Source organism: Panthera tigris, chromosome F2 (assembly GCF_018350195.1).
Source record: "Panthera tigris isolate Pti1 chromosome F2, P.tigris_Pti1_mat1.1, whole genome shotgun sequence".
Lineage (NCBI taxonomy): Eukaryota > Metazoa > Chordata > Mammalia > Carnivora > Felidae > Panthera > Panthera tigris.
This window is the reverse complement of record NC_056676.1, coordinates 7,485,601-7,507,999: the sequence shown is the minus strand read 5'-3', so window position 1 is coordinate 7,507,999 and position 22,399 is coordinate 7,485,601. Positions and strand designations below refer to the sequence as shown.

The window sequence follows — 22,399 nt, the reverse complement described above, 5'->3', positions numbered from 1 at the left end:
GAGGTCTAAGCACAGTGTTGAAAACATTGTGTGAGCTCTATAAACACTTGCTGAACTACACTGAAATGAATAATATCCTTTGAAGACCCTATCTTCTAAGGAAGAAACAATTCGGTCTTTCTAAAATGCTTTTTGAAAAGCTGGATGAAACATTTTTCTTAGATTTTACCTTCTCCTTCCTAAGAACTTACTAGTCTCCTGACTCCAAATGTATATTTGAAGGTATTTCTCATTTTTTCTCATTAAAATGCCTATATTCTTTTTTTATTGATTTACAATCTTTCAATATAATTTATTGTCAAATTGGCTTACATACAACACCCAGTGCTCATCCCCTCAAGTGCCCTCCTCAATGCCCATCACCCATTTTCCCCTCTCCCCCACCCCCCTTCCACCCTCAGTTTGTTCTCTGTATTTAAAAGTCTCTTGTGGTTTGCCTCCCTCCCTGTCTGTTTGTAACCATTTTTTCCCCTTCCCTTCCCCTAAGGCCTTCTTTTAGGTTTCTCAAGATCCACAGAGGCATGAAAACATATGATATCTGTCCTTCTCTGACTGACTTTCTTCACTCAGCATTAATACCTTCCAGTTCCATCCATGTTGCTGCAAATGTAAAATGCCTATATTCTTAATGTCTAATACTTTCTATTGAATATCATGATTAAGCAGTCTATTTGAAATTCAAAAATTAGATTCCCTTACTGATGATAGGTTGGTTTCATCTAAATTAGGACATACTAAAAAAGTCCCAGCTGTTGTTTAATACTGTCAGAGAAGAAAACATAATAAACATTATTCCAAGGCTATTCTACCTTTATTATTTAGAAGTTCTTTCTTAAATATTACTTTAATTTCTTTTATTACAGTCTAGGATATTTATTCTCTTCTCATAGAAGATGGAGTATATAGACTTCATGTTTCTGAGTAATATCTTTTTGCCCAGCTGGTTATTGAGCCTTTATACATTTTAAATTTTTATACAGAATTTTTAGCTCTTCATTGATGACTATCCAAAAACCAATCTTATAAATAAGAAATAAATAAATCTATAGATCTAGATAGACAGATAGATGTATATATGTGTACAAATATGTGTGTACATATACACACACATAAACACACGTAGTTTGAGCTTAGAGATGTAGAGAATTGGAAGGAATGGGGTCATTCTCACCTTTACAACAGAAAAAAAAACTGGGTAAGCTGTAAATTATTGACCTTTTCAGAGAACTAGGTTCCAGGGTAGAAAACTAACCTAAAATTAGAGAGAGAGGTGGGGGGATTGCAGGGAGACACAGGACCCAAATATTTGCTTATCTGGGGCAGATGCCAACAAATCTCATATAAGTCAATACAATAATTCACCTAGAAATTTTCAACAAATTGCCAAGGGCTAGGTGTGAACTATCACAAAAGTTTGAACCTACTTACGGACTATTCCTCTAGCAACCCCACCAGGCATTTACAGGAAAGATTAGGTAGAATTTTAAGAAAGAATCCCTCCTGGTATGGCTAGAAGGGGAAACAGCAGTCACTGCTGAAACTCTGCCCAGACCTATTTTTCCTATCTCTCCTTTGGAACAGAAAATATAATCTGCAGAAGGAAAAGGAACAAAAACAATCACCTGAGGACACGGGTGGAAACCCACTGCAGCTTGGGCCAAGAAACATGAAGTAAACAAACCTCTGGCCCTGGGGGAGGAGGAGGAATATGCAATAGACGCACTACATCTGGAGAAGAGTGGGAACACTTGTGAAGGTCATAACCCCAGACCCATGTTCATAATGCCCAGCCAAGACTGAGGCTTAATCAGAATATCAGAGAACATACATACCTCTCTCCCACCCTCTCATCACCACATTAACAAATGTAACATTTGGGAAAGAAACATTGAGAAAAACTCTCTGACAAATTAGGGTACATCCTAAACACAGGTGTTATTAAAGGAACATGAAGACTATAATACACTAAGTATAACCGTAGCAACAAAAGTCTTTAATCTCAGCCCAACTATTGATTACATTAGCACGTACTCTTACACTAAATGCTGAATGTAGGAAGGTATGCTTATCTCTAAGCATGAACAATACTGGCCCCAGCATCTTCTATTCTATACAACATATGTAGCTTCCAACAAAAAAATTACAAGGCATGTAAAATGACAGGAAAACCACAATCTGAAAAGACTAAGCAATAATCAAAACCAGACCCAGATATGACACATTGAAACTATCAGACAAATAATTTAATGTAATTATGATAAATATATTAAGTCTCTAATAGAAGATGCAGACAATATACAAGATTAGATAGAACAACTAGAAACTATAAGAAAGAGCTAAAGCAAATTCTAGAAATCAAAAACATAGTTATAGACATGAAAACAAAGTTTTTTGACAGTTTCATCAGTAGATTCAACATGGCATAGGAAAGAATCAATGATTTTTTAGATAAGGTGATATAAACACAAAGAAAAAAATGGGAAAAAAATAGGACAGAGAACCCAACAGCTGTAGGACAATATCAAACTAACAGTCTTACAGTTTAACAATTGGAATCCCAGAAGGAGAAGAAGCAGAACAGGGCTGAGAAATATTTGAAATAGGTAATAGTCAAAACTTTTCAAAACTAGATATAGAAACCAAACCATAGATCCAAAAAGCTCACCAGGGAGGATAAATACTAACACACACACACACACACACACACACACACACACCACCACCACCACCACCACCACCAGCAGCAGGCACATTATATTCAAAGTGATGTAAACCAAAACAGACAAAATCTTGAAGGCAGTCAGAGAAAAAAAAGACACTTGAACAGCAGAAAGGATAAGAATTACAGCAGACTTCTTGTCATAATATACACAAGCAAATAAGCAATGGAGTACTAAAGAGGTACTAAAAGTACTTAAAGAAAAAACCCTGGTAATGAAGAATTCTATACCCAGTGAAAACATCATTTTAAAATGAAGGAGAAACAAAGACTTTTTCAGAGGAACAAAAACTGAGGGAATTCTTTGTTTAATAAGCCTACATAGCAGGCAGTGTTGAAGGGAATTCTTCAGATTATGAAAAGCCAGAAGCTTTGATCTACACAGAGAAATAACGTCAGAAAAGAATGAAGGTAAAATAAAAAGTTCTTTTTTCTCATTTTCATTCTCTAAAAAGTAACTATTTATGTTTAAAGCGAAATCAGTAATTATATGTTGTATATTTATACGTATGTAAAAGTAAAATCTATGATAGTAATGGTACAAGAAACAGGAGGTAGAAATTAGGACAATTCTGTTATAAGATCCTTACTTTCTACGTGAAGTGGTATATTATTTGAAGGGAGACTCAGGTTATTTTAAAATGGATATTTGTAAACCATGGGACAACTGCTAAGTTGATAAAAGAAAGACAGAAAAATAAAAAATGGAAGTATAAATAATATCTGCTACACTATGTTAACTTAGATTAAAAAAAAGAAGTATAAATAATATCAATAGAGGAGTTAAAACTGATTTACTTTCAAAGTTCAATTAAATCCAGAGAAGGCAGAAGAAGGAAAGAAGGAAGGAAGGAAGGAAGGAAGGAAGGAAGGAAGGAAGGAAGGGAGTGTAAGAAATAGAAGACAATTGGCAAAATGGCATATTTTATTCCAATTACAGAAATTATCCTTTAAATATAAATGGTCTAAACATAGCTAAATGACAGAGATTATCAGAGAGAGTAAAAAAGCAAGACTTGACTATATACTGTTTATAAGAAACCCACTTTATTTTTTAAAGTTTATTTATATTGAGAGAGAGAGAGAGCGTGCGCACAAGTAGTGGAGGGGCAGAAAGAAAGAGGGAGAGAGAGAATCCCAAGCAGGCTCCAGACTCAGCACACAGCCCAATGTGGGGCTCGATCTTACTAACACAAGATCATGATCTGAGCCAACATTAAGAATCAGACGCTTAACCAGCTGAGCCACCCAGGTGCCCCAAAACCCACTTTAATTATAAATATGTAGATATATTACAAATATCTGTAAATTTTAAAGAGAAACTAAACATTTTTGGCATGGTATTTGGGAATGAATGTCTCCATTAATGTTTTTGAATGAATTTGTTTCAGATAGTGAGAGATTTATTTTTTTTTAATGTTTATTTATTTTTGAGACAGAGACAGACAGAGCATGAACAGGGGAAGGTCAGAGAGAGAGGGAGGCACAGAATCCGAAGCAGGCTCCAGGCTCTGAGCTGTCAGCACAGAGCCCGATGCAGGGCTCAAACTCATGAACCGTGAGATCATGACCTGAGCCAAAGTTGGACGCTCAACCGACTGAGCCACCCAGAAGCCCAGATTTATTTCTTTTTTAATTAAAATTAAAAGTTATCAAATTTACATAGCATTAAAATTAATCACTTCATAGCTTCCTATCATTTTATTTTTATATAACAGTAGCAAATAATATCACCAAGGTCTTGCCGAATTCCATCATAAAAAAAAACTTTTCTAATCAACTAGCATAATCTCAAAATGTGCAAAGGCATTTATTTTAATAAACTTATTATTATAGATTTTGCTAATGTAGGGAGAATCAAGCCCAAAAAATACTGAATAAAATAACTGTATGGAAAATATTAATCATTTTTGCTACCATAGGTCTTTAAAAAAAAGAGATATACAAAATATTGTAAAGCTAAGATTGTGTATGTTAAAAGACCATGGGGATAAAAATAGAAACTACTATATAGATATCTAAGTATATGTGATATTGTGAAGCCAGGAGAAGAACAACCTTATAACTTACTTTTACTCCCTTAAATGACAACCAAAAAGATGAAGAATGTTTCCTGTATATATGTTGGTAATTAAAATATTCAAGAAACAAATCACTTCATATTCATGCAACTCAACATACAGTAAGAATTTTAATACCCCCAAAATAAATCATGTCAGCATGATGATCTTTTTCCTCTGTTGTCTTATGCCTGAAAATCACTTGAGCTATAAACTCAATTTACTAATTGGCCTAATCTGCATGATACAATTTGTGACTGTTTCAATAATAAAATTTCAGGGAACAAAACAACGGAATATTACTCAGCCATAAAATGAATTACAACTTGCCATTTGCAACAACATGGATGGATCTAGAAGGCATAATGTTAAGTGAAATAAATTAGTCAGAGAAATACAAATACTATATGATTTCATTCATATGTGGAACTTAAGAAACAACAACAAAAAAATATGAACCAAGGAAAAAAAGACAAAAAACCAGACCCTGAAATACAGAGGATAATCTGGTGGTTACCAGAGGAAATGTTGGCTGGGGGATGGCTGAAATAGGTGAAGGAAATTAAGAGTACACTTACCGTGATGAGCACTGAGTAATGTATAGAACTGTTGAATCATACTGTATACCTAAAACTAATGTAACACTGTATATTAATTATACTTGCATTTTTTTGAGAGAGATTGCATGAACACGAGTGGGGGAGGGGCAGAGGGAGAGGGAGGGAGAGCATCTTAAGCAGGCTTCACACTCAGCACGGAGCTGGACATGGGGCTCAAACCCACGACCACAAGATCATGACCTGAGCCAAAATCAAGAGCCGGACACTCAACTGACTGAGCCACCAGGCACCCCCGTAACTGTAGTTTTAAAAAAGAAATAATTTTTTTTTTCAAAATTCCAGGGAACAAACGGGTAACAGAGCCAACAGTATTAAAGAAATGCAATGACTTCAGTTTCCTTTAAAAAAAAAAAATCGGGGGGCGCCTGGGTGGCGCAGTCGGTTAAGCGTCCGACTTCAGCCAGGTCACGATCTCGCGGTCCGTGAGTTCGAGCCCCGCGTCGGGCCCTGGGCTGATGGCTCGGAGCCTGGAGCCTGCTTCCGGTTCTGTGTCTCCCTCTCTCTCTGCCCCTCCCCCGTTCATGCTCTGTCTCTCTGTCTCAAAAATAAATAAACGTTAAAAAAAAAAAAATCACCATAACACAGAATCGTATAATAAAAACCACAAGATTTATGGGGAGAAAAGAAGTTGGGAACCAACAACCAAAAACTTTGTCAGTGACATAAAAAAAAGGATAGACACCTCACGAAAATGGTAGGAAGTTTTACAAATGCTGATGGTTAAGAAATTCATAAATATTGCAATATATGTAGCACCAAACATCAGGCTTACTTGCGGAGGAGATGGTGGAAAGAACTGCAGCTTGGGAGTTTTTGTCAAGTAACATAGTAGGATTATCAGAAATTGGAAGACAATTTTTAACACCAGATGTGGAGAGATGTGACTTACACCACACACAGTGAGGTGAGAAAGCTGGTAGATGTTTAAAGTGTATATGTGCAGTTTTCATAGTCCTTTTGTGGCCTGGTTCGGCTGGGTAGAATTTACCGCATGCACCTAGTGTTTCTTGTGGATGAAATGTGCATAATAACCAAAGGTGAAATTCCAATTAGAATCAAATTTTTCCTTAATATATCAATCATGTTGGCACAACTTCACGTTTTCAAAACAAGTGTTAGAACTAAACTGCTTCTACTTCATTTCTATCTTTTTTTAAAGTTTACTTATATATCTTGAGAGAGAGAGAGAGCGTGTGCAAGTGGGAGAGAGGCAGAGAGGGAGGGAGAGAGGGACAGAGGGAGAGAGAATCCCAAGCAGGCTCTATGCCATCAGTGCGGAGCCTGCTGTGGGGCTTGAATTCAGGAACCGTGAGATCATGACCTGGGCCCAAGTTGAATGCTTAACCGACTGAGCCACCCAGGTGCCCCTACTTTATTTCTATCTTAGTATTTGTTATTTTATTTCTTATTTATTTATTTAATTTTTTTTAATGTTTATTTATTTTTGAGAGAGAGACAGACAGAGTGTGAGCAGGGGAGTGGCAGAGAGAGAGGGAGACAGAATCTGAAGCAGGCTCCAGGCTCCGAGCTGTCAGCACAGAGCCTGATGCGGGGCTCAAACCCACGAACAGCGAGATCGTGACCTGAGCAGAAGTCAGATGTTCAACCCACTGAGCCACCCAGGTGCCCATGTTACTATATGCATCTCTTATCCTCGTTTCTATTATCAAAGACCATGACGTAGTGTCCTCCTTAACACAACCAATGCCTCCAACTGTATCCTTGCTAACAGATAGATAGATCCCTTCGTCTTTTAAGAGCTCTGACTCTCACACGCCATTGTTCCTCTGCAATCTTATATGCAAAGATGCCTCTCTCTTGTCATCTTCTTCCAGTTCAAAAATGGACAATTCTGCTTTTTAAGAGTCCCATTCTCTATCCTGTTGTGACTTCTATCAAACCACCCATTGTTCTTCATCTAAGAAACTCAAAAGGAAAGTGGCTCTTTATCTAGAGCCACCATTTCTCTTCACACCATGAGAGACTCTTTTCACTCCCTGTAATCTTTCTCAGTACCATCAGTAAAACAGCTCTCCTCCAAAACACTCCTCCTTGTTCGCAAATTCATCATCTTCTTTCCGTTTTCACTCTCCCTTTCTCGGAAACATCTGTCGATCACTGTTTTAGTTTTCTAGGGCTGCCGCAGCAAAGTACCACAAACTGGGTGGCTTAAAATACCAGAAATGTCTTAGTGCACCTTATGGAGGCTAGGGTCTGAAATCAAGGCTTTGACAAGGTCATGCTCTCTCCGAGACTCTAAACAGAGTATTTCCTTGCCTCTCTATATTCTGGTAGTGGCCACTGGCCCTTGGCATCCTATGACTTACAGCTGTACCATTCCACTCTTTGCTTCTGTCATCACAGGGTGTTCTCCCTGTGTCTCTCTGCTCCTCTCTTTTTAAGACACCAGTCGTATTGCATCAAAGGTGAGCCCTTCACCTCATGATAATTTATATCTTAAATATATGTGCAAAGACCCCATTTCCAAATAAGGTTACATTCACAGGTACCAAGACTTAGGATTTCAATACCTTTGGCGGGGCAGGGGATGGGGGGAGACACTCGTAACAGTGACCTATTCTTTCCTGAAACCCTTTTGTCCATTTCTTTCCAAATACAATAAAAATATTTCAAAATTTCTGAGTGTTTTCTATGTGCCCTCCTTTGTGCTGAACATCTTATACTGATTTTATGTACCTCATATAATCCTCACAAGTCTCTTAGACAGGTGCGATTATTTTTGCTCATTTTATAGACCATAAAATTTTAAATGACTTCCTACAGATAAGGTGGTCAATAAGCTAGAATTTGAATCTAGGAGATCTGATCCTAGCACCAACCCCTATCATGACACTACCCAGCCACCTGCCCAATAATTCCTTAACCAGCAACCTGGGATAACAAGTGGGGGAGAGGGATAATTAGGACTTCATTGACGATCCTAGAAACCATGTCTTAAATAGAGTGATGGGTGAAAATCCCAAACCACAGGAGAGAATGGGGAGAGAAAGAGGTGAAGCTACAAGGATAAATCAGTATTTTAAAAGGTGTGCAAAGAAGAGGAGAAACGTCAGTAATTTAAGAGCAGATTAAAGGTTATTTTTATAATAGGGAAGATGTAAGCACATTGATAGATTGAAGGCAAAGATTAAGTAGAGTCATTCTGAAGATGCAAGGAAGAATAAGGATGGCTGATGGAATACAATCACGAAAAATGGAAGAGGCTGTGATCAAGACCACAGATGTGTTGGTCTTTGCGAAGAAGAGAATTTCACCAGGTCAAGAGAGAGGCATCAGAAAAGGGACTTTTCTTTCATGTGTCCAGGTTTACTAAATAGCTGACATCTAGCTCGGAGTAGACATTAGCTAACGCCCTTTTAGTTTTCATCCACAAAGGTTTTTGGCTTCTAAGGAATAGGCCACGCCATATTCTTTTGGTAATCCTCCAATTACTATGTAATGTTTGCTATCTGAGGTCAATAGTCTTTTTGTTTTAACATTTAGCCTTTTCTGAGAAAATCTGGTCCTTCTGAAAAGTGGTTATCTGCTTTCTGTAGATTATTCTGTATTGGGGTTTTGGTTTCTGTACTTTATTTAAGCAAAGCAACTGGCCTTTTTGGATAAGAATGATAAGAATTCGTATGTGAAAACTTGGTGCTCCAAACGTAGACATCATTAGAAAATACTTTCAACTATTTGACAGAGGAAAAAGATCAAGTTAAATTGTCTTTAGGGCCTGTCGTCTACAGGAAAGCCAATTATGTCAGCACAGCACTGCTGAAGGTTGCAATTCCTAAACTGCCAAATGGAGTCAATGTGAAATGTTACCAAACTCCAGATTTTAAGTAGAAAGAAAGAAAGAAAGAAAGAAAGAAAGAAAGAAAGAAAGAAAGAAAGAAAGAAAAAGAAAGAAAGAAAGAAAGAAAGAAAGAGGGAGGAAGGCAAGAAGGCAGGAAGGCAGGAAGGCAGGCAGGAAGGAAGGAAGGAAGGAAGGAAGGAAGGAAGGTAGGTAGGAAGGAAGGAAGAAAGGCTCTTTCCATGATTTGGCTATCGTTGAAAGTGCTACTACAAACATTGGGGTACAAGTGTCCCTAAGCATCAGCACTCCTGGATCCCTTGGGTAAATTCCTAGCAGTGCTATTGCTGGGTCATAGGGTAGATCTATTTTTAATTTTTTGAGGAACCTCCACACTGTTTTCCAGAGCAGCTGCACCAGTTTGCATTCCCACCAACAGTGCAAGAGGGTTCCCGTGTCTCCACCTCCTCACCAGCACCTATAGTCTCCTGATTTGTTCATTTTAGTCACTCTGACTGGCGTGAGGTGGTATCTCAGTATCATACAGAGAAAGACGGATACCATATGTTTTCACTCTTATGTGGATCCTGAGAAACTTAACAGAAGACCATGGGGGAGGGGAAGAAAAAAAAAAAAGAGAGGGACGGAACCAAACCATAAGAGACTCTTAAAAACTGAAAATAAACTGAGGGTTGATGGGGGGGTGGGAGGGCAGGGTGGGTGGGTGATGGGCATTGAGGAGGGCACCTGTTGGGATGAGCCCTGGGTGTTGTATGGAAACTAATTTGACAATACATTTCATATTAAAAATAAAAAATAAAAAATAAAAGAAAAAGAAAGAGAAAAAAATTTAAAAAAGGAAGGAAGGAAGGAAGGAAGGAAGGAAGGAAGGAGGAAGGTAGACAGGGAGGGAGGATGAATGGACAAGAGGAGGAGAGAAAAGAATAGAAAATTACAAAGAAGTAAGTCATACCCAGTTGTGCCAAAATCAAAATGACATGCTAGCATCCATTTAGCTAATGCCTAATAATTTGTAGCTCCACATGAATATCTAACCTTTCAACACTGAAAAGGCCCAAGATAAACATCCCTCCTATTACTTACATAGTCACTGCCTTACTCTAGCCGAGCCAACCTAGTCTTGGCTCCCTCTCCTTCTTCCTCCTACTCCAGCCTCCAGACACGTTTCTACGCAGACCCTCCCATGCCGGCAATAGCCACCTACCAACCATCTGCCGAGCTGCCTTCCTGCCCTCATTCATCTGAAAATTTTTCTTAAATCTCACCCCATCAGGAAAACAACCTCAATTTATGGGCAGGAACATAGAGTCTGCCTTAGGAGTATAAAGTCAAGTGTTTCTATAAATCATTTTAATTTTTAACTCTTTAAATATGCACAATAACATTCTGAGGTATTATTGTACCCATTTTACAAAGGAGGAAATTAAAGCTTAGAAATGTTGAGTGGTGTATCCATATTTCCTTAGACAGTAAAGGTCAGAGTTGGAGCTCAAATATAAGTCTTCTAATTCCTGCTGATATAAATTGTTCTCAAAAGGCAAAAATGTATGATGCATTCTATTCAAGGAACATAAGGGATATTCAAATAATTGTGTAAGTGCCCTATGAGCTCATAATAAACATTAATTCTATTCATCTACAAAATTAATTGACTTCATCCAACAGTAAACTAGAAGCAGGAAACCACTTTCTAGGAGCAAAGGGCTCAGCTACCAACCTTACCCAAGCAACACAGAATACTATTAGTGTTTCAACTTGCAAAAATGCAATAAGAAGCTCAGTTAAATCTCTAGGCAGGTTTATAAGTAAATAATAAACATATAAGATACATGGGACGCCTTTATGATGCCTCCAAGGTGCAAATGATCACAAGGGAAAATCAACGAGTGCCTCAAGAGAAAGCAGCAAATATTAAACAAATTTCAGCAAAGTTATTTTTATTAAATTTTCATGCTGTCAGAAGACATCCACAAGTATCTAGTCTATGTCAGTCAACAGGTAAGATTCAAGAATTAGCAACTAAATGAGGTCCAGTCCCTGTGGTCTAGAAATTCCTCTGTCTTCAAACTTCCTGCTATAACAGACTGTGCTCTGATTTTTGTTTTTGGTCATTTTTTGAGGATGGCTCATTTCCTTCAGGCTGGTTCTCTGTGACATTACAGGTGCTCCTACAGGGCTGACTCCATAGTCTATGGAAGGTAGCTACGAAAATTACTACAAAGCTTGACATCACTTTGCAAGCCCTTCTTTGATGCTCGAATCCTCTACTCTATGTAGCGCCTACCATTAAATTCTCCTTCAACACCTATGATTGGGTCAAGGAAACATTATAGCTGCCCCATGTTGCCAAACACAACATGAACCAGTTATACAACAAAAAGATTTTCACTGTTCTGACAATAATGAGATGGTCAAGGGGTGCCTGGTGGCTCAGTTGGTTGAGCATCCAGCTCTTGATTTCGGCTCAGGTCATGATCTCACAGTTCATGAGTTTAAGCCCCACTTTAGGCTCCGTGCTGAAAGTGTAAAAGGTCCTTGGCATTCTCTCTCTCTCGCTCTCTCTCTCTCTCTCTCTCCCCCTCCCTCTAAAAATAAATACATAAACTTAAAAAAATGAGATGGTCAATGTCTTAACACCGCTTGGCTGGTGGCTCTTAAGTTGCATGGATTTAGTCACATGACATTACAGGCTCAAAGTCACGTTTATATTGGGACAGATCCTACTTATCTTCAGCAGGTAATAAAAATCACAGCCACAAATAGATTATTTCATAGAGGAATAGAAATTTCAATGAAGTAGAACAAAATATGATAAAGATTTTTTTTAAAGGGACAGTGCAGGACCTCTGGAATGGTGTATTGAGGCCCTCCGCAAAAGCAATGGCAAAAATTATTGAAATCAAATTTTCAAGAACTCTGGAAATTAATCAAAGACTTTCAACAATCTGAAAAGCATTTGTTCAGTAAAAACTGTGGACCTTGTTAAGAACAGAGGGGTTTATGTATTGTAACTTGATCTACTTCCATTTTTCTCTCTCCCGCTCTACAATATCCTTAAAACCCAGCAAACTTGCAACCATGGTAGCTGTGAAAAACAACACGAAGGCAGTCTACATCCTGCTACAACACAGTCAAACTACTGAAAGCCAAAACAAAGAGAGAATCTTGAAAACCACAAAAGAAAACAACTCATCATGCACAAGGAATCCTCTATCAAATTACTAGCTGACTTCTCAGAAATCATGATGGCCAGAAAGCAGTAAGATGACATACTCAAAGAGCTGAGAGAAACAACAACAACAACAACAACAACTGTAGACAAGGAATTCTAGATGCAAATTAAGACATTCCCAGGTAAAGAAAAACTGAGAGAATGCATCATTAGCAGAACTATCCTACAAGAAATACTAAAAGGAATGTGTCAGGCTGAATTGAAAGGACACCATAAGTAATTCAAATCCATACCATCAAAAAAGTTAATAAAAGATAGCCCACAAAATGGAAGAAAGTATTTATGTCATATATGTGGTAAGAGCTTCATATCCAGACTATATAAAGAACTCTTAAACTCATTAGTAAGAAGACAAATAATCCAATTAAAATGAGCTAAGTATTTGAAAGGACATTTCTCCAATGGAGATATAGAAATGCCTAACAAGCACATGAAAAGATACTCAACATAATTAGTCATTAGGGAGATATATATCAAAACCACAACGAGATACCACTTCACATCCACTAGGATAGCTAGAATCAAAAGACAGACAATTTACAAATTTCTGTTGGAAGGTGGAAAAATAGGAACCCTCATACATTGCTGGTGAGAATGTAAAATTGGTTCAGCCACTCTGGAAAAGCTTATCACTTTCTTAAAATGTTAAACACTGAGTTTCCATATGATATTCTATTCCTAGGTACTCCTAGGAATTCTACTCTAGGTACCTACCCTAGAGAAATTTTCAGTTGATCCTGGAACAATGAGGGGTGAGGGTGCCAACCTCCCACACCGTGGAAAATCTGCATATAACTTTTGACTCTCTCAAAAGCTTAACTGCTAATAGCCTGCTGTTGACCAGAAGCCTTAACTCACACCGTAAATGGTCGATTAATATATAAGTTGTATGTCATACACATTATATACTGTATTCTCACAGTAGCGAAAAGAAAATGTTAAGAAAATCATAAAGAAAAGGAAGTATATTTATAGTATTGTGCTGTAAAAAATCTACATATAAGTGCATCTGCACAGTTGAAACCAGTGTTGTTCAAGAGTCAATTGTACAGCATGTATCCATATAAAAATTTCTACATGGATGTTCACAGAAGATTATTCATAATAATTATCCATATTAATAGCTAAAAGTAGAAACAATCCAAGTGTCTATTAGCCAATGGGTGAAAAAATAAAATGTTATATATTCATATAATAGAGTACTGCATAGATACTGGATAATACTGAATAATATATATAATACTGGATAATAATGGGTAGACACTCAATTCCTAAGGCTAGAGACTAGAGAGTTGCTGTTAATGGGTCTGGACTTTCTTTTGGGGGGAGGTGAAAATATTCTAAAATGAGAATGTGATGATAGCTGCATAACTCTATGAATATACTAAAATCATGAGTTGTATACATTAAATGGATGGATGTTATGGTATGTCAATTACATCTCAATAAAGGTATTTTAACAAAAAGGTAGGAAATGAAGATAACTTGCACAGATCAACAGTCGCATACTGCAACTTGAAAAGAGGTATTAAAATTTTTTAACTAAAAGATTAAGCACTGTGTATGGCAGAAATAAATACCATGATTTGGGGTGTGTAGTACTTATTTAATAACAAGTAAAATTTACCAATTGCTTACTATGTCTTGCCAGGCACTGTGTTATACAAATTAGACACTTTTACAAAGTGTCAGCACTTTGTCAGAATGGGTCAAGAGTAATCCCATCTCGAGGGGACTGGGCGGCTCAGTCCGTTAAGCATCTGACTCTTGATCTCGGCTCAGGTCATGATCTCACAGTTCGTGAGTTCAAGCCCCGTGTCGGGTTTTGCACTGACAATGCAGAGCCTGCTTCTCTCTCTTTCTCTCTCTGCCCCTACCCTGCACAAGCTCTCTCTCTCTCTCTCTCTCTCTCTCTCAAATAAATAAATAATCTTACAAAAAAAGAGTAATCCCATGTCTCAGAATTTGTCATAAGGAAATAAAAAGCTTTGGTTGGATAAAAAAAAGAAACTAAGGTAAAAAATATATTCATTATGACATTATTTATAATAATAAAAACCTTGAAGCCATTTAAATGTCCAACAACAGCAACAACTATAGCATATGGCAAATTTCATATAGTCAATATTTAATAAAGATTATACTTCAGAAGACTGTGTAGTCCCTTGCATAAATAAGGGGCTACAGAATTACTTGCTACCATATTAAGAGTAAACATCTATTGAGTCCTTTAGGTACTGCTCTAAACACTTTTAAAAAGTTTTTTTAATGTTTATTTATTTTTGAGAAAGAGAGAGAGACAGAGCACGAGCGGGGACGGGAAGAGAGAGAGGGAGACACAGAATCAGAAGCAGGATGCAGGCTCCGAGCTGTCAACACAGTGCCTGACGTGGGGCTCAAACACACGAACCATGAGATCATGACCTGACCTGAAGTCGGACGCTTAACCAAATGAGCCACCCAGGTGCCCCCAAACACGTTACGTATATGAATTCATTTTAAGCCTCATGATAACCCCTTGAGGTAAGAGTTATTGAGGCACACAGTAGTTGTCAAGGTCACCGTGTCAGTAAATGGTAAAGTCAACATTTGAATCTTGGCCATTTGCCTCCTCAGACCATGTCTTAGCCATGAGGCCGCACCTCCTTTTTATCATAGCATTATATTCCATGGATATGGATAAGGACTAGAAAAGATACTCAACAATGGAAATACTGCTTGATGATCGCATTAGGAATAAAGTATTCCACTCTAATTTTAAAAATTTTTTGAAGTTCATGTACTTTGTTACCTTTATAGTAAAAAAAAAAATGGTGAAGAAACAAAAAATCTTATATTCTTGTTATTACACCCATTTATCCCTCTACTCCTATTACCTCTTGGGATAAAAGATTTCATGACTACCAAGAAAATGTAATGCAAATACAGAATCAAAACAAGAACGGTCTATTCCACCTTAGAGAATGTATATCATAATATATCTTAGCAAGCAAGTTGTAGCATATCAATTTTACCTTGAATATATCTGCACTGTTACAGTTAAATAGCTGGTATTTCCCAGATCCCAAAATAATAGGACCTGAACATGTCGCCTCCCCATGGACATGAAGGGATACTGTTGCTGTGGTACCAGCATTTTCAAGATCCCCAGTGACAACGGTCACCTTCCAATCTCCTTCTGCAAAGAAAAAAGGAAATGAGAAAAATTGTGGAAGAAAACCATATTAATATTAGGAAATGAGGAGTTCTACCTAATCTACTTAGTTATGAGATGAATGATTTGTGAAATCAAGAAGTATTACAGTAGTTGCTAATCATGGACTCCCTTTTGGAAACTAGCATGTGGAAAAGCCTTAGAAATAATAGAGCATTTTAATCGCAAAGCAAATAAGCAGTGAGCTTTGTAGGACAGCAGACATTTTAGGGGAAAACGTTAAACTGGAAACATTTAGTACCAGGTGCTTGGCTGGAAGATTCAGGAGTTTATCACCATCCAACCTTTGGGTGGTAATTGATGACAGACATATTGACAACCCAGCATTAAGGCAGTATCTGTACTAGGGAATAGCCTTGGCAAGCTGGGCTTGGCGATTCTAGCAGAATTGTGGTGAGGAGGCGGAAAACCTAAAAATAAAGCAAAAGGAGCTAAAGTTTTTTTTCAAGAAAAATTCCAACCCCTAAGGGTGGGAAGGAACCAACAAGGAAGGAGTAAAATATTGTACGTAGGGCCCAGCAGAATTGGGAGGGGGAAGTTGAAGAAAAGACAAATTTGAAGCAGAGGAACACCATGAGTCGTGTAAGCTGAACGGGTCATTGAGCTTTCTGCCAGGGCAATGCGGAAGCCCAGGAAGGCTGAGACAAGCAGAGCACGACAGAAAATATCTTTTTAAAAGGTCTACCAATTGTTCTACGATAGATTTAGTTGGGAAAACAAATCGAGATAGTATTTATTTCATCATCCGGTGCGCTTTAGAAAACGACATCATCAACCCCAAAGCAGTGAAACCCTCCCATGCGAGCTCAATACCACGTAGTCCAGCGAAACAGAGGACAGAGTCCTCCTGTCCCCTAGAACTCTACGTAGGGCACGCATCCCGACTCATCACAACCGATCCTGGATTGTAAGGCCAACTTAAAGGTGTCTTTATTGTTACTTTCAAAGCCTCCATAAGTACATCCCGCCTTGTGAGTATTTATTACATTTGCAAAAGATGGTGAAGACCCACCACCATTCTGAATATCTGAGTTCTCAGGAAGTCCTCCACTCAGAAGTTATCTTCCCTTTTAATACATAACGCCACTCTCCCCGGCCCCTAATCCATCCACAAAGATCACTGGAACGTCTCTAGTCAGTTTGGCAAAACTTGCATCAGGTAGATTTTGCGTAATGTTGCATTTGTTAATAAGGATGGAATTTAATTAGTCCTCATTACCAAAATGCCAAGGGAGAGGCACAAGTCCCAGGGTGCACCCTGCGACTTCCACCCTGTGGCAAGTTTTCTTTGAGGAATTTCAGTTCATTTTCAGTGGGAAAATAGAAAACACGAACATTTCAAACTATGATCTCATTGAGAATCTCATCACGATATTAATTCTTATAGAAGGCTTTCCACCTGTGCTTTGATGCATAATTCAAGAAGTTAAAGTATCTCTTTTCCTGTTTTTAGATCTTCTTTCCTATCTTATCCTTATCTCCTTCCCCTGCCATCTGGGCCCGCCCTGGGCTTTTTGTATCATGCTATCACGGGGAGAGGGACACAGAGGAGTTTGCGTGTCGGCTTGGATATCTTGTTTACTAAAACAGAGACAAATAACAATGAGCCATTGATTTATATAATACTCCTGTATTCTTCCCTTTTGAAATTACCAGGTCACCACGACATGAGCTTTAAAAGTGGAGTAAGCAATGAAACGTCTTCTGCGGTGATATTTTTAAACTGTCATTATTCTGGGCAGGATTTTCTTTACCACCACTGGAAAAAATTTTAACTACTTTCCAGTATTTTCTAGAGTATACTTTTTTAAAATCTGATCATTTAATTTCTCTAAGAATGTCTCACTACTAAAATACAAAATAGTTAGAAACATTTGTAGAAAATCACAGAGAGAAACAATCTGAGTCTATATTTAAACTAAAAACTCCACTGTCCTGTGAAAGTTTATTTCTGTCAGAGCTAAAAATATGTTTATAGTTTTTATCTCTTATCACGCGTCACAATTACAAGGTTTTTGTTCTCTAATTTTCTATTGTGAAACTCTTTTTACCAAAAAATCAAAAGAACATGAGTTCAGATATTCTAAGTGTCTCTTTTATTTCTCTCCTTAGAGCCGCTGTGTGTCCAACCCCAAGGAGTCATACCCCAAAATATTGTAATCTGTTAACCCCTTCAGAAAATCACTTCTATTAACCCAAAGCTCCCAAAGGAAGCAAGAAAGTTCCACATAACTGAAATCTAAATATTTATCTTGTATTTACCAATGTTTTGAAAGGTTTTAAAAAGATTGTTGACTGTGCACTAAGCCATCGCTGAGCATCTGTCTCAGGCTGCCCCATTTTACTCTCTTTTCAGTGGCTCTCAACGCTTAAATTTGGAAAAGATACTATAATAGTCACCTCCACTTGAAGAAATCCTACTACAGAAAAAAAGAAAATTTTTCTTGGACACTGCATCCTAGGAGAATTATTTTTCTCTTGTGTTAGAAATGTTTAAAAGCAGTCTAGATATACTCTATGATCTCTAAATAACCCAACAATGAATTTAAATTTCTTGTCAATAATAAAGTAAGTGTAAACAGGAGCTTCCATATTAACAATGAAAAGTATATGTTCTGTCATTTGCTATTCTTACATAGTTAAATGCAATCAGTATAGATAAAACTGAACCAGAAAATCCTGAACTTCAGGATCTGATGGTACGCCAACAACTGGAATTCACTAGTTATCCAGCTGACTTACAAGTATGAAGTGTCCATATTATGTTCAAGCATTGTGACAGATATTCAGAAGGCTCTCTAAGGGTCATGTGAGTCAAAGTACTAAACCAGACTTGACAGTTGGTAGATCTTAACTAATACCAAATTTAGTGATTATTCATTGGCAAGCCATAGGCTAAGCATTCTTCCTTTGAAGAGATCCCAGACCAGGGGTTGGCAAATTATTGCCCACTGGCCAAATCAGCCTACAACCTGTTTTTGTAATTAGTTTCACTGGAACACAGCCATGCCCATTTGTTTATGTATTTTCCATGGGTGCTCTGGTGCTATAACAGCAGAGCTGGGTAGCTGCAACAGAGACCACATGGTCTGCAAAGCCTAAGATGCCTATTATCTGGCCCCTTATCATAAAAGTTTGCCAACTCCTGCCCTGCACGATCGATATAACTCAAAAATGTCCTCTCCAGCCTGCGTTAGGACATGTGCTGGTTCAGACTAAACATGCGAAATTTAAACAATGCAAGCACAGCTATCAAACTCCATCTATTTCCCAGTTTACATCCCAGGCTCCAGTCATGCCTCCACCACTCCATAAATACCAGGTTTATTTACAATAGGCAATCTACACAGAATATGCCTGATCTCACTGCATTATTTAAAGCCTTACCGATATCGCCCAACCCACTTGCTGTTTTGCAAAATGCCCATTTTACCTCTCTACTAAGAGGTGGAGTCCATTTTCCCTGCTTGAGTTCGGGCTGCCCTTGACCATTATAACTCAGCAAAGTGACATTCTGGGCCTTCTGAGTCTAGACTGATCTGGGTCTGTTAGGACACTCTCTTAGGACAGTCCCTCCTACATCCTAGGAGTTGTGTTGTGAAAACCTAAGGCACCTGGGAACGTGCCTTACGGAGGAAGGTAACTCCGGCTGAGCTCCCAGTGTCATCGACCGGTGGAACGGGTGACCCATCTTGGAAGTCTGGCTAGCCATAGCTTCAGATGTCTGTGCAAATGAAGTACTATTGGACTAAAGTCACCAAAGTTTCTGAGCTAAAATCACCTGGCTGAGCCACATCGACCCACTGAAAGGTAAAAGACGGTAATCAATTACTGTTTTGAGCCACTAAGCTTCAGGGTGGTTTCGTATGAAGCAGTGGAAAATTGGAAGAGCGGCTGCAAGCGTTTCCCAGTTAAGAGCTCTCTGTTATCTTTTCTCTTATAAATACCATTAGTGTTTCTACCAGGAGGTCTTATTCTTAGCATGTATGCAGGGGGGTTTGACTGAGGCACCTCCTTCATTTCCTAGGAAAAGGGGAAAAAAATAGATTGCAAGTCTACTGTTAACTGTTCCCTTTCCAAAGTTTTCTCATTAATTGGAGGTTTATTTTCAGGAAGGCACGAGCGAGTTATTTTGGGGAGCAAAATCCCTGCAGCTAGTGAAGTGCAATAGCCCTTCTTGAGATCTTAACAATTTATATTTACCTTATTCTGTGTATTCTGTTACAGAGGTTACACGCGTTTGCCTTTGTAGCTCGGAAAATTGACCCTGTTGTTGAATATAGAAACATCTGTGTCTAGACACATTTCAGTTACTTGGCAACTACCCTACCGAATACTCAAAGAAATGTAAGGAGACTGCATGTGAATTAAGCTCTGACCATGCAATTGTTAGCTCGGCATATTGAGGAAAAAACTCCTCTTAGCTGCCAACCTAAGTCATCCTAATGCACAGTAAAAACCACGGGCCAGGCATGCTTTGTCTGATGAAGCACTGGACAGCAAGCATATTCCTGTGACGCTTGCCTTGAGAGAGCAGGACACAAAAAGATGCAGTGAGCGTGACAGAGCCTTATTCCCCTCTGCAGATCGCAGCCTCCCACTGCTCTGATTACAATCACAGGTAGACTGAGACAGCCTACGAAGAACAATAGCACGATGCATCATGAAGCATGTGCTCGGCTCGTGCTTGGTGGAGAGGCTGAGCCTGTGGCAAGGAAGGAGGGAGGAGAACTGCAGAGGACTCGGGAACAAAAGCCCTAAAGGGAACCAGATCCCCCCTCTCACACAGCCCCGCGAGGCTCTCCCAGACTCTAGGTGACGAATCTAAGAATTCTACTCTACTCGCAGTCCCTTTTCTCCTCGAGAGAGGTCACGGCAAACGAAACTTTTTCCATCCTTACATCCATGGCAGTATTTTAACATTGCTTATGGACTGGCATGCTTGTCAAATGCTTAATTCTACTCTGTTCATACTGTTGCTACCCCCTGCCCACCGCAGCCTCTGGCCTCTCTGAAATCTCTCTCCCACAGCCACTTTCCCTTACACCATCCCTCAGCTATCTCGAAGGGCTCTGTCTTACCTCCAGGCCTTCACCTGCAAGTCACTTCCTGCAAGAAGCATTCCCAAACACCCCTCCCAGTCACTAGAACGAACCCTTCTCTCCGTATCTCTATCAGACCCTATGCAAACTTCAACTCTGAGATCTATAAGTAAGCGCCATCTCTCTGGCCCTCCTACCCCTATGCACCCACCCAGATTGTAAGCCCCTCGAAGGACAAGTTTGGGTCTTACATGTCTCTGTAAACCCAGCGCCTAGTACAACCCTTGGCCCAGAGCAGGCTCTCAAACAAAACGAAAGAGTGAACAATTCAGAAAATATTTGGGCATCCGTTAAGAAATAGTTTGAAAGGCAAAGACTGCATGTGTGAGAAAGGATATGCAAGGTATTAAGAATGCTTTAGCACAATATATAACTATTTCTCAACAAAGAATAAGTTCTTCTGATTAGGACTTCTGTCATTAGGGTATTTTTTTTGTACAAAGGACAAGGACATTGCTATTTGCCTCATAATTGGTCTTGTTATTAGCACAAAGATAATAGAAACTATATTGACCTTATATCACCCAAATTTTGAAGGGCATGTAAATATATTTCAATGAGATTTGGCAAGGATATTATAAATAAGACAAATTATTACTTTATCCTAATTTTCGATAATTTTATCTCCAAACAATTCTATGTCTATAAACTCACAAATCCTTCAAAATACAACCTCATAAGAGGATCATGAGATTTTTTTTGAATTTTTTAGTACTTGACAAATATTTTTATTCTTCCAAGAGACAAATATCATTAATCCTATTATACATACAAAGCAATAGAGAAATTATGTGCTCACTAGCACAGGAATTAGGATAAATTCGATACAGAATTAGAAACAGTTATGCTTCCTAGAATAAAATGATTTCAAACAATACTCCATTTTCTTCACTTTAAGTCTGGGAAAAAAGCATAAAACACTATCAGAAATGAATCTGTGATATATTCCACATTGATATTGGTGTAGGGTACATGGTTTGTCATTTCTGTGGTTTTGTTCGTTATTTATTGCTGCGTGATGGGGTAAAGGACACCCCAATTTACAGGGCTGAATACAGAAGACTCGGTGATTAGAGACAGTTGGTGGCCGTGGGGGATACTGGATGCTCCAGCCCAAATGCTCCGGAGTCGGACTGCCACTGGATGCTCACGACCTTTGATCCCTCTTACCACAAGGGAAAATGCAGGTTAAACATTACCATGTACTGGGGTTGTGAGGGATACAGGCTCTGGTTACATGTTTTATAGATATTATTTTATCTAATCCTTACAGCAACCCTAATGGTTTCTGCTATGGCCTCTATTTTATAAGAAACAACTGAGGCACAGAGAAATCCAGGGATCTCCTCAAGCCAGGCAGTGAGTAAGCAGTGCGGTCAAAATTCAGAACCTACACCTGTAACCACGGTGCTCAGTAGCCTCCCTGCGGGTTGGAACTTGTCACGTATCACCGTTAAGTTAGGATGACCGCTGTTCACTGCAGCGTGCTGTGAATCCTCTGCCTCTCTCTGTCTGGTATGTCCAATTCCACATCAACTCTTGATTCTTGACGGGCGGAATAGCATGATGGCTAAGTGTCAGTCTCCTCCAGGGTGCCTCAGGGTCCCTGTGGCCACCCTCAACCTGGATTCCAGA

At 38.7% G+C, this 22,399-nt stretch overlaps 1 protein-coding gene across 1 annotated transcript in view; it reads right to left on the bottom strand.

Moving 5' to 3' along the window:
* The window catches only part of LOC122234887 (lipoxygenase homology domain-containing protein 1-like), a 129,042-nt gene that overhangs the window by 62,853 nt on the left and 43,790 nt on the right, over nt 1-22,399 (bottom strand). The window contains exon 8 of the mRNA XM_042972887.1: nt 15,463-15,626. Coding sequence (XP_042828821.1) covers nt 15,463-15,626 — 164 coding nt within the window. The remainder of the gene's footprint in view (nt 1-15,462; nt 15,627-22,399) is intronic.